Here is a 13,412-nt window from a genome sequence, read left to right on the forward strand (position 1 = left end):
TCCTGAATGAACTGACCCTATGAAACTTATCCTTCAGATGAAACATTAAACTGATGTCCCATATGCTTGAGTTGGTGGTAGCTCAGGTGGATGTAAAAGATCCTACAGGATCTATCAAAAAGAGTAGAGGTCAGAGAACGGGGGCATGGTCAAGATGGTGAGCAGTTAACAGCACTGATATTTTGCTCTGCTTCTTTTCAATAACTTTGATAGGAATTTATTTTATCAAAAATCAATGAACTCTTCTTAAAATAAGGTGGATGTATAATTGAATAATGTTAAAGAAGTTTCTTTGAGAAAAATCAAATTTTGAGTATTTTGCACCATCTTTTCCTGTCAGAGAAACACTAAGGATTTTATCTTATTCAGACTGAGTGAGTCTAAATCTAACATACAGGGTACTACAATGAAAAAAAAAACACACAATCTATTCTCAGCAGTATACATGAACTTTCACTGAAGATGGATAAACTGGATAATAAAACAGACAACATAAAAGTTGAATGCAAAAAGCAAGTAGAAGTGCTTCATGAGGTCCTTAAGCATCAGTCTGTGCAGATCTCAGGTACAGAAGAAGCTTTGAATGATTTGGATGGAAGAATGACTGAAAGTAAAAATCATATGGAATTTGTTCTTAAAAAATAATTTATACCTGCAAAAAATAGAGGACCTTTAAAGTAGATCAAGAAGAAACAACATTAGGACTTATGGTATTCCAGAAAGAGAAGAAGATGGTAACATAGTTCAATTTTTAAACACCAGGTTGCCAAATACTCTAAACTTGCCCAAAGCCCTTTCTTTTGGTGTAGAGAGAACACACATGTCACTCTCTAACACTTCCTTAAAGAAAAGTCCTCCATCTCCAAGGTCAGAGGGTGTAAGATTTTTTGCAGCCAAGATAAAACACATAGTTCTGAAAACTGCTTTTTCAAAAAAAAAAAGGAGAAGGAGTCCTTTATTTAACACAACATATTACTTATTTTATACCTCTAGATAACATCACAAAAAGCATCATGTCCTATAGTATTAAATGTATTTCTAATATCACCAAGCATAGGGTTTACACCCTATCTTTTACCTATAACATAGCCACAATTTCTCTCAAAACCAATAACATTCTTGCTATCCCTTCTGAATTACATGATATGCACTTTCTTCTGTAATATCCCTCATCCTTCCTCCCATTAACCTCCTTATTATACCCATAAATAATTATAATCCATGTCATTCAGCATGATGGCTCTCAATATTTTTTTTTCATTCTTCTCAGCTTTCTTACATATACATTTTAAAATCCTACTGCATAACTTTTTATAAACTAAACCTAAACCTTCCTTCAGCCATTCATTTGGTCCATTTACAAAATACCCTCATTGCCAGTCCATTAATTTCTTGCACATTCCACACCCTATACATTCTTGGTCTGATACATGAATCAACATTTACTTTACATTTCTTAAGTACTACATCCAGTTCCCTATCAGTAATTTATTTTTCAAATTCTTCCTTAACTCATTCTAGAAATGTCTTTATTTCCATTCTCTCTTATTTTCCATCCTTATACTCTTACTCATATTTTTCACACGCTGCACTACAATATGCATAACATAACTTGCTCTTGGGTTTTTTACCCCTTGAGTTACATTTCTCATTTTTCTCATTATACTAATATCCTCCTTTACTATTTTACCTAAATATGTAGACTTCCATTCTCCATTGTAAGTGATATCTCTGCCTTAACAGTAATGCTTTTTTTTTCTTGATTTAGTTTATATAGTTCCTTTTCATATCATAATACTCTTTTGTATTATTCTCTAAATCGTCTAATACATTTCTATAAATGTTCCTGTATCTCACTTTCTCTTCCTTTCATACATCATCTTGTCAATTAAAATCACTTGTTATACCTCTGTAAATTCAGTCCACCACCAGAACAGTTTTTTTAGACATTCTTAATGGTTATATGATTTTTTCCATAATCGCAATATTTCACATTCTCCAGTTCTGCACCATAATTTCTCATTTTTAATTTTTATTCCATATCCTATTTTTGTATACTCCCTTTCTTCTGTAATATCCATGCATATTACTGAATGGTCGGTAAAACCTTTCATAACTGCATCACCATCTGGTATTCCCAGGCTTTCCTATAATACAAGACAAAAATTTCAGATCCAAGTGCCGTCATTCTATAACTCCATCAACTTTTGTTTCACACAGCTAACTTACCATATTTTATCCCTTCCTGTATTTTTTTACTTCTTTCTTTTCTTTTTATGCCTTCCCCATAAATCACAAAGTCCTCTGTAATTATAATTTTCATGTTAACCACCACGTACTCTAATACTTGATAAAACAGATTATCTTTCCGTAATAGTTATATATGCATACGTTATAATTCTATAAACATGTTCTCACAACCACAACATTTAACCTTTTTATCCTTACCAACATTGCATCCAGTATTTTCACTGTTTTTTTTAACACAATATAGCCACTCCAGAACAACTTTTACTTCCTAAATTCTATATTATACTTCCAACACATAACATTTCTGTTTTGACACTTTCTTCAGTTGTCAGCCATCTTACATTCTGTAACATAGTAACATACATACCACATAGCCTATACTTCTTATAGCATTAATAATGCTGTTCACATTTACTGAAAGTACTCTAAAATTGTTGCTTTTTCTTCTTTTCAAATTTAGTGGAAATATGTGTACATTTTCTTTTTCTTAATTTTTACTCATTCCTTATTAAATATTGTTTCTGGGTTTAAGTACAAATAATCCTTGATCCTCAGAATCAGATTTTTCTCTGGCTAGAACTACAGAAAAATATTAGTATCATTCTCTTCTCCTGACCTCTCTTGCTGCATGCAGACTCTATTCTCCTTTCCCCCCCTCCATACTTTTTATTCTTCTACAGTTTCTTCTTCACCAAGTTTACTCTGTTCCTCAGCCTCTCGTTGTCTTTCTTCATACATGATTTCCTTCAGTTTCCCCCTTCTCTTTCATAATTTTCTGTTTTTTCTCATCAGTCCCTCCAAAAGTGTCCCTTTTGTACGTAACCTGCATTAAGCCACACACCTCCTTGTTCTATGTCATTTCTTCCCTTGCTGGTTACATTGCATCTTGCCACAGTCATTAATTAAATGAGAATAGTCTCCACAAAAAAAGCATAATTTATACTGGCGATTATCTTAATGTACTTCTATGACCAGTCACAAAAATAACACGTCAAACGTTTGGCATGGTTTTTTTTTTTTGTTTTTTTTATAGCATTTCAAAATAGCTTCCACCCTCCATCCCACAAGTTTCTCTCATCTCTAAATTTCACAGTGTTGCCAACAAGCATTTTTGACATCTTCTTCTTCCAGTTCATCAGTTCTAAACTGAAAAGTAACATTTTTTTTAACATTTAATTTACTGTAAGAAAACAAATAGTTGTCCCATGGATAAATGTCCTTATTTTTGTTATGCAATTCCAAAAGATTTATCATAAGTCTCTCAGTTTTACACATTAAGTCACAAAAAGTATCTGTCTCTACATGTATAAAAGACCAAATTCGTCTTAAGCATTAAATCCCAGAAATTACCAAATTGTCCCATAAATAATATTTGTGTATTACAGTGTCATGTTTTTGTTCTTATTCTCACAGTTGACCTGCTTTTCTTTTTAAAAACAGTTTTACTTACAGTTTGTTGCTGTTCTTGTTTTTTGCCTGCTGTCTTTGCTACATAACTTTTAACTACTGCATTCTGTGCTGCAACAAATTCTGTGCTGCAGCAAAATCAGACTCCTTCTCAGTTTGTCGCTGCTTTCTCCTTTTACTTTCTGTCACTGCTGCTTAAGTTTTAACTGCAGCATTCTCTGCTGCTACATCACATGGCTCCTTCTCCACATTACCATCCCTAACACTTCCGAACTTATCTGACCTTTAACCCCATGAAACAGCAGACATGTCACCTGTATCATCCTGCTTGATTATTTTAACAGAACATCACCTGCAGGCCCTCCTGATGTCAGTACTGTTATTTGTACCACTTCAACAGACTCACTTACTTCCTTCTCCATTGAGACAGCTAAATACTGCTCATTTGTAATATCCAGCACACAGGAATCTTTGCTTACATTCTGAAGCTTTGTATCAAACAATTATTTTTTCCCAATTCTTATTTTCCACCTCCAAACTCTGCATAGCTTTTTTTTTCCTCCTTCATGCTGCTGATTCCCTTAGGCCTTTTCCTTGCTGTGGTAAGCAACACTATCTAGCAGCTCCAAAGTGAAGGAGAAATTCCCTGATGCCTGGGCAAATTTTCTCTAGTAGTATAAATGCCACACTCAGTCTCCCCTTAAAAGAGGCCACTAGTCTAGAAGGACTACCTTAGTCGACAAATGATGGATAAATACATAAATAAAAAAATACATAAAAAATAAATTAATTAATAAACTCTTGATGCCCTAAAATGGGCTTAAACTAAATGCTAAAAAGTGTAGCAACACTGCTTTTTGTAGACAACCCCTCTTTTTGCCATACTGTCTAAACAACGTCCCAGTATAAAATGAAAATCTAGTTAGGGACCTGGGTACGTGGGTTGATAGCTCTCTCTCTCTTTTTAATATCATGTAACAATGATTGTTATGAAATCATTTTATTTAGCACAGCTAATTAACAAAGACATTAAGGTCTAAAGAGGTAATAAATAAATAAATAAATAAATAAATAATTACTCTCTTATACTCAGCATTCATCAGACCCATTACTGAGTACAAATATCCCTTTGGGATGTATCTCATTAAGCATGTTAACCAATTAGAAAGACCACAAAAACTCCTACCCAAATAGATCACAGGCCTAACACCCCAGAGCTACCAAGAGAGGCTGGAAGTCATATCCCTTTATCAACACCATTAGAGACCCAATTATCTTAGAACCACCTGTTTCTTCATAAGTCCAATCTTCACCAATACTAGAACCAGGGACCTAAAATTTCAGCAACAGATAAATAAAACATGATGAAGGGATACTTTTATAAGCTAGTGCCTCTCAAACATCTTGCAGAGCATGTTAATCATAAACTAGATGACTGAATGGGTATCCAAAAATGAGTTCAGGATTGACCAGTATGGCCGTCCTGGAGAAGGGTGGTACTGCCTGAAGGAGGGTACTGGCAAAGTGAGAATGATAATGACACTGAGTGGCCCTAGAATAGGATCTGTGAATCTATCAATCAAAATTCTTTTGACCGTTTCTCCAGATACGCTGTCCTACTTGATTCATAATTATGGCAATTTGGTATCATTAAATATTTTAAATGACTTTTGGTGCAGGGGAGCATAGAACCCTGATTTCTCTCACTAAAGCAGGGGCTCTGCTCCCACACAAATCATCTCAAGGTATATTAATAAAATTGTGTTAACCTGAAAAACAGTGAAATCCAGGTATTATTGAGCCTGCAAGATGGTGCAACTTTGGATCTAGTACATCAAGAAACTGAGGTACACTGGTGGGCAAATTTGTAGGATTATAGGCTTCTTTTAAATCTTCAGTAGTATTAGGAGCAGTTGGATAGTAATATTGGGCAACTGTTTACTGTTAGGTGGGGAATGACAATACAAAATAGACCTAGTAAAAATGATCAGTTATATCTTTCATGAGCTAGAGAAGTCACTTTCATCAGTCTTGGTCTTTTACCTTCCCTTTCTTAAAATCTTCTCTTTCTTTTTCAATATCATGTTTCCTTCCCTCAGTGTGCATATTTAAGATAGCACTTTCTTAAGAGAATATTTTCCATTGTACCATCTAACAAAAAGAATTTTCATCATTGGTGTCCTCCATGCCTCCTGTCCTCAGTAGGAACTAATTGCTAAAATTATTTACCAAATTTACAAATCAATGCAAATAGTGTGCATTGTTCTTCATGCTGTTATTCTGTAAAGACTATTGAAAAAGTGTTTAATATGTTTCGTATTTACTGCAGTGTTATCTTTATTGCTCATAATAAAAGAGTTTTAAAAGAAAAAAAATGGAAAAATAAAGTTCTTAAGTTGACTCATATAATCACTCCCTGTCTTTTTTCCGTTTGCATAAAATGTTAACTCTTGTAAAAAAGTATACATAAAGGATGTTCATGTTTTTGTTGGTTAATGAGTCATGCATTCCTTGTGTAGCAGTGCATGTAATAGAAAATAACCCTGTGCTTTATTTTGTGCAGGACAAAAATCACATTTTCTGGACAAATCTGTGGATGCAGCAGTGAATAAGTCTTATTCTGAAGCTGGAAATGATGAAATAATATCTTCTATTAAAGATTTAAATGTGAGAAGTGATAAGGAAGCAGAAAAAATACCAGATGAATTGCAGAATATCACAGACAACAGAACAGTCAACACTGCTCTTAATAATTCAAGTAAGTTATAAACAAGTACTTTCTGGGCTAGATTGTGGACATAGATAGAGAGATAGATATGCAAGCAGGCCAAGAAATGATTACCTGCTGAAGAGGCTGTTTAATACAGGATCAGTGAATTGTAATATTGATTGTCAGTAGTACAACACATGTAGTGACACGGCACCTAATTTCAGATGAAAAATCAAGAGAAGCAGCATTCACCTACTAAATCTTTGACTGGATCAGCAAGTGTGTGTACAGAGTCAGATCCAGCAATAGCCAACCAGGCAGCTGCCTAGTGCCCATGTTTACTGGGGTGGCCTAGCTTCTCTATACATTAAAAAAAAATAACCTTTTTAAATAAGAAAAGCCGCAGCATTAAGGCTTCAAAGGAAAAAACACAGACAGCATTAAGACCTTACAGACAAAAAAAAAACCACAGTAGAACATATGTAAGCCACAGAAACTTCAGCATTAGGGCAATGACAATATCCTAAACCATGGGAGATTTAAGTGAAAGATGACCGTATTAACACGGGGTTATACACATCAGCAGTATAGATTCATAATAGGAGATATGCAAGCAAGAGGAAAAAGAGTACAGATCCGTTGTGTGTGTGTGTGTGTGTGTGTGTGTGTGTGTGTGTGTGTGTGTGTGTGTGTGTGTGTGTGTGTGTGTGTGTGTGTGTGTGTGTGTGTGTCTGTGCATGTGTGTGTGTGTGTGTGTGTGTGTGTGTGTGTGTGTGTGTGTGTGTGTGTGTGTGTGTGTGTCTGTGCATGTGTGTGTGTGTGTGTGTGTGTGTGTGTGTGTGTGTGTGTGTGTGTGTGTCTGTGCATGTGTGTGTGTGTGTCTGCGTGTGTGTGTGTGTGTGTGTGTGTGTGTGTGTGTGTGTGTGTGTGTGTGTGTGTAAAGTACCCCAGCTAGGGGGCACTTTATCAGACTAGTCAGAAACCTATCTAATTTCAACCCCCACACATTTAACAGCATCTTAAAAAATATTAACTGGAATAACCTCAAAACCCTTTCTCTAGATGATGCCCTGCTCTACTTGAACAATACCTTTCTGAAAATATTAGATAGCGTTGGCCTACCACAACCAAAAGGACAAGGGGCCTACTACAACCAAAAGAGCAAGGACCAATCATGCCCCCAGCTAACCAAATCCACTAAAGAAATTATGACAACCAGGGACAAAGCATGGAAGGGATGACTGAAAAATAAGAATAACTCTGACTTATCAAAGTACAAACAGCTTTGTAATCTAACAAAAAAACGCATATCTAAAGACAAAAAAGAATACTACTGGACCCTACAAAATAATCAAAATCATAATAAAAGTAACATAAAATGTTTCTTGTCATCCATCAATAATATCCCAAACCCTGGTACAAAATCTAATCCATACCCACACCCTGTCAAAACTCCAGACCAAATAGCAAACATGTTTAACTACTATTTTATAGACTCTGTTGCCAATATTACTGCCATGTTTAGTTTACTTCTCCCAAAAAAACAAATTCCCAGCCAACACCTACCTCCTTCATCCCCATCTCTATAACACAAATACATTAAACCATTCCACTCCATGCACACATCCCCCCACCCAACCACATTAACCCAGAACAACCTATTTCCCAGGCAGAATTCAAACTCTGTACCATCCCTACTACATCCATCAAAAAAACTCCTCATGAAATTAAAGCCAAGCCCTAATGCAGCCGACAATATGCCCGCAAAGTACCTCAAAATCATTGCTGACTCTGGCCTGTCCCATTAGCATTCTTATAAAATAGAAGCAAAGAACAGACCCCACCAAGGAGTAACTGCCAAATGAATGAGTAAAATTCAAACAACAAAAAAGTCCATGGCAGTACACAGCAGGGCGAAGATAAAATCCACAGCACTTTATTACAGGTAAAAGGTAAGCACTTTCACAAATAAAATTTGCTTCATCAGACCTTACACCATTACAAACATCACTTCCTTTTAAATCACTTTAAATTCAAATAAACCAATCATGATATAGCATTATTTAAAGAGACAATACTAATATAAAGATAAATAAACAAAAACAAATACCAATAAGTATAGTCATAAAAAAAGCCGAAAGAAGAAGAAGATAGTCATAAAATACAGTAAAAAAATGGCAATGATAACAAGATGAGCCTTGGTTAGATGAAATGCTCCCAAACACTTAAAATATGTGAAATAATATAAACCAAACGTTGATGGTAAGTGAGGGAGCACAGCAGATCAATAAACCAGGATTCCTTACTGAAATAAAGACTTTAATCCACACATCTAATGACGACAATCCATATGATGCTGCAGCTGATGAGCGCTTTCACTCACAAATGAGTTTCTTCAGATCAAAAATGCTGCTACCCATAATGCCCATATATATACAAATACAACAACAATCAATCGACTGTCAATTAATAATTAAACTTATATGACATAATAAAACCATTAAAACTCAAGCATTTGTTAAAACATACTACTATAATAAACTCATATAGTTTATACAAACTGATTAAATAATCATAAAAACTTTGTAGTTATAGAGTTTATACAAAGTGATTAAATAATCATAAAAAATATTTAAAACTTCTAAAATATCAATCATTTCTGTATGTATGCCAACGTATATAACAGTTGAAACATAACAAAACAATTAATCAAAGTGTCAGCATCTAAGCAGCAATGTTGTAGTTCCTATATAGAGTGCTTAAACATATTACACTACATTATTTGTGCTTAATGTTTATATTCCTTCTCTTCTTCAGAGCTGGTTTTATTGAAGCTCTCTCATTTAAACCAGACCCCCTGTCAGCCCTCAGTCTCGTAATCCACTTACTCTCCCTATCTTCTGTGTGGTTCCTTATGTCACCACCTCTAATACAAGGTTTAATCATTTCTAAAACCCTGAAAAGGAAAGTATGTGTATTCCCTAACTCTACTACGTGTTTGGCCAGTGCATTCCTTGTATTGCCTTTTCTCATATGGTATACATGTTCACGTATCCTATCCTTCAACTGTCGATTTGTCTTCCCCACATAGAACGCATTGCATATCTGGCATACTGCCAGATATACAATGTTCATGCTGTTACATGTTGCATCCACTTGGGTTTTAAACTGTATGCGGGAATCAGGATGTGTGAATAGTGTACTACTATCAATATATACACACTGGTTACAATGCCTACAAGCCTTCGTACAACAGGACGCAAGTCCTTTCACATCCTTCTTGGAATAGCATAAAAGTCTTCTCAAATTTAATTTGTTCCTGTATAAGAAACTTGGTTCATTCCCTACCACCTGTCTGATCCCATCGTCTGTACATAATATAGACCAATGCTTATTAAATATGTCCTTAAGATTTCTATTGTCACTGGTGTATGGTAGTGAAATCCTAATAGCATTGTTGGCAGTTCGTTCATTATTGTCTAACACAGGTCTAGGTCCATAATATGGTGCTGCTCTATTCTGCCTCAGCTCATGCATATCACTCAATTGTTTGCCAATTTCTCTGTCACTATAACCTCTATACCTGAGTCTATCTTCCAAATCATGCATATCTACTTCAAAGCCTATCTCAGTAGCATTGAGTCTAGAGACACGCATGCCTTGTCCTCTGATTATATTATAGAATATATGACCAGGATGCATGCTGTCTCTCAATAGTATGGTGTTACGATGGCATGGCTTCCGATACACCCCTGTATTTAACAATCCATTGTCCATTTTCTCAATGAATAAATCTAAAAATTCTAACCTATGAGTAGAATGATACATTGTGAACACTAGATAATTAGTTAAACCATTGATCATTCCATGAAATTCATGTAGCGAGTCAACATCTCCTCTCCATAGCATAAAAACATCATCTACGAAACGTTTGTAGAATATAGTAGATCGTATAAATTCATTAGTTCTAAATAGTATTTCATTCTCCCAATGTGCCAAGAACATATTGGCATAACTGTTTGCGCATGGCGTACCCATGGCAACTCCCTCCTGTTGTTTGTATATTTTCTCATCAAACATAAAAACATTGTTCTCAAGTACAATGTTTAACAAGTGTGTCAATAGTTCTATGTGACTTGGTGTAAACGTGCTGTTATCCATTAGGTATTGCCTAATATATCTGATGCCCAAGTCATTGGGTAGTACTGTGAATAGTGATTGAATGTCAAACGTAACCAGTATCAGCTCATCACTATTTATCTCACTTCGCATGCAGTCATAAAGTTCAAGTAAAAACTGCTTGGAGTCTCTGAGTATAGTCGGATTCATATTTAACACAGGACGTAGATGTTTCTCTATATACACAGATATGTGTTCAGTGACCCAACCCTGGCCTGATACCACTGGCCTCATTGGTGGGTCACTGAAATTTTTATGTATCTTTGGAAAACCTTGTATCACAGGAATGAGTGGATTTGGAATCGTGAGATATTCAAATAACTCTTTGTCAATGATCGTGCCATTCAACATATCCTGTAACTCATTCCCTATCTCCAATACAATGCTTCTCACTACAGAGAGATCAATCCCTAGGTAAAATTTATCATTCAGTAACTTCATCATTGCTGAGTGATAGGATGTGGTGTCCATCACCACTACTTGACCTCCCTTATCTGCTGGTCTAACAGTGATCGTCTTGTTCAATTGCAGATCACGTGACTTGCCCTCTCTCCTACTGAGATTATCCTTATGTCTGAAACTGGGCTTCCCATAGAAATATCTATGTAACTCATCTTCGGTCAATTTCATATAGGCCTCGACCAATGGGTGATTCACGGTACATAACTACTTAGTCTTTTAAATGTCAGTGGTACCTCATTGTCATTCACAGTATCTATAACATTATTCTGAAATAATAGCTTGAGCATCAGATTCCGACAAAATAACTTAGTGTCTAATACTGTATCCACTAAATTACTACAACCACTGGGAATAAAGTTTAACCCTTTCTCTAATAAACTTACTTCAGATTGTGTTAGTTCATGTTTGGATATATTACAAACTAACGAATCAACTCTATATGTATCGTCATTCATTACATTCGTCCCATTTATTGTCCTATTTTGTTCCTCCACATTTTCTTTATCGTATGTTGTGGATGAAACTCCTCTGAGGCCTTCCTTTTTTGCCTCCCTCTGCTTAGGGATCTCCCTCTTCTCAAACCCTTGTCCTTCCTCACAGGTAATGGAAAAGGGATCCCACCATGCGTTGATTCCATTACATTCATATTTTTACTATTCACTTTCGGCCTAACGACCCTATCATCTTGTAACACTGGTTTATTCATAATCTCCACCTGAGGATATAGGTTCATTCGTGCTGGGCTATCTAGTGTGATGTCTTTCGTTTTCGTTCCTATATTACTATTGACTGTGTCTCCATCTACATGTATGATACTGATGACATCATCTGTATCTATCGAATCACTCAATATTCTGTCCGAAGTAATACCCAATGATTCATTCAACCCAATACTATTGTTCTTACTTGTATTTTTGCTCGGGTCCCGTGTGTTCTCATGTATTGTGGAAACACCCACCACATCAGATTCAGATTGCATGCTACGTTCAATTACATTACTTCTATCACTAACATTGGCAGTTTTGATATTATTTACACCATGACTCAACGCATTGCTTCTCTGTACAAAATCATTTATATCCCTTTCACCAAACCTGGGCCATACAAAGACATGACCCAATGAACAGTCCTTGTGGTCACGTCTTATTTTGTTCTGCTTCTGTTGGAGAAGCTTGCGTTCGAGCGCCGAGACGCCGTCCAGCAAGCTCTCAAACAGCGGCATAACTAAAGCATCAGGATATACAGAAAAAATGTCCAACCTTTGCTGTTTGATGCTTCTGGTTAGTTCATCCTCTTCTGGCTAAAAATAATCCACTAGCAGCTGCATGTACTGCCTGCTAACTTCCAAGTTAATCATTTGCCACAAGGACTTTTCATTGGGTCACGTCTTTGTATGGCCCAGGTTTGGTGAAAGGGATATAAATGATTTTGTACAGAGAAGCAATGTGTTGAGTCATGGTGTAAATAATATCAAAACTGCCAATGTTAGTGATAGAAGTAATGTAATTGAACGTAGCATGCAATCTGAATCTGATGTGGTGGGTGTTTCCACAATACATGAGAACACACGGGACCCGAGCAAAAATACAAGTAAGAACAATAGTATTGGGTTGAATGAATCATTGGGTATTACCGGACAGAATATTGAGTGATTCGATAGATACAGATGATGTCATCAGTATCATACATGTAGATGGAGACACAGTCAATAGTAATATAGGAACGAAAACGAAAGACATCACACTAGATAGCCCAGCACGAATGAACCTATATCCTCAGGTGGAGATTATGAATAAACCAGTGTTACAAGATGATAGGGTCGTTAGGCCGAAAGTGAATAGTAAAAATATGAATGTAATGGAATCAACGCATGGTGGGATCCCTTTTCCATTACCTGTGAGGAAGGACAAGGGTTTGAGAAGGGGGAGATCCCTAAGCAGAGGGAGGCAAAAAAGGAAGGCCTCAGAGGAGTTTCATCCACAACATACGATAAAGAAAATGTGGAGGAACAAAATAGGACAATAAATGGGACGAATGTAATGAATGACGATACATATAGAGTTGATTCGTTAGTTTGTAATATATCCAAACATGAACTAACACAATCTGAAGTAAGTTTATTAGAGAAAGGGTTAAACTTTATTCCCAGTGGTTGTAGTAATTTAGTGGATACAGTATTAGACACTAAGTTATTTTGTCGGAATCTGATGCTCAAGCTATTATTTCAGAATAATGTTATAGATACTGTGAATGACAATGAGGTACCACTGACATTTAAAAGACTAAGTAGTTATGTACCGGTGAATCACCCATTGGTCGAGGCCTATATGAAATTGACCGAAGATGAGTTACATAGATATTTCTATGGGAAGCCCAGTTTCAGACATAAGGATAATCTCAGTAG

The 13,412-nt window shown here is 35.9% G+C and overlaps 1 protein-coding gene across 1 annotated transcript in view; it reads left to right on the forward strand.

Annotated features, from left to right (window-relative positions):
• LOC122815075 overlaps window positions 1-13,412 on the forward strand; it is a 3,014,144-nt gene that overhangs the window by 2,617,279 nt on the left and 383,453 nt on the right. The window contains exon 105 of the mRNA XM_044087319.1: window positions 6,221-6,415. Coding sequence (XP_043943254.1) covers window positions 6,221-6,415 — 195 coding nt within the window. The remainder of the gene's footprint in view (window positions 1-6,220; window positions 6,416-13,412) is intronic.

The sequence above is a fragment of the Protopterus annectens genome, chromosome 11.part0 (assembly GCF_019279795.1).
Source record: "Protopterus annectens isolate FY-2018-M chromosome 11.part0, PAN1.0, whole genome shotgun sequence".
Classification (NCBI taxonomy): domain Eukaryota; kingdom Metazoa; phylum Chordata; order Ceratodontiformes; family Protopteridae; genus Protopterus; species Protopterus annectens.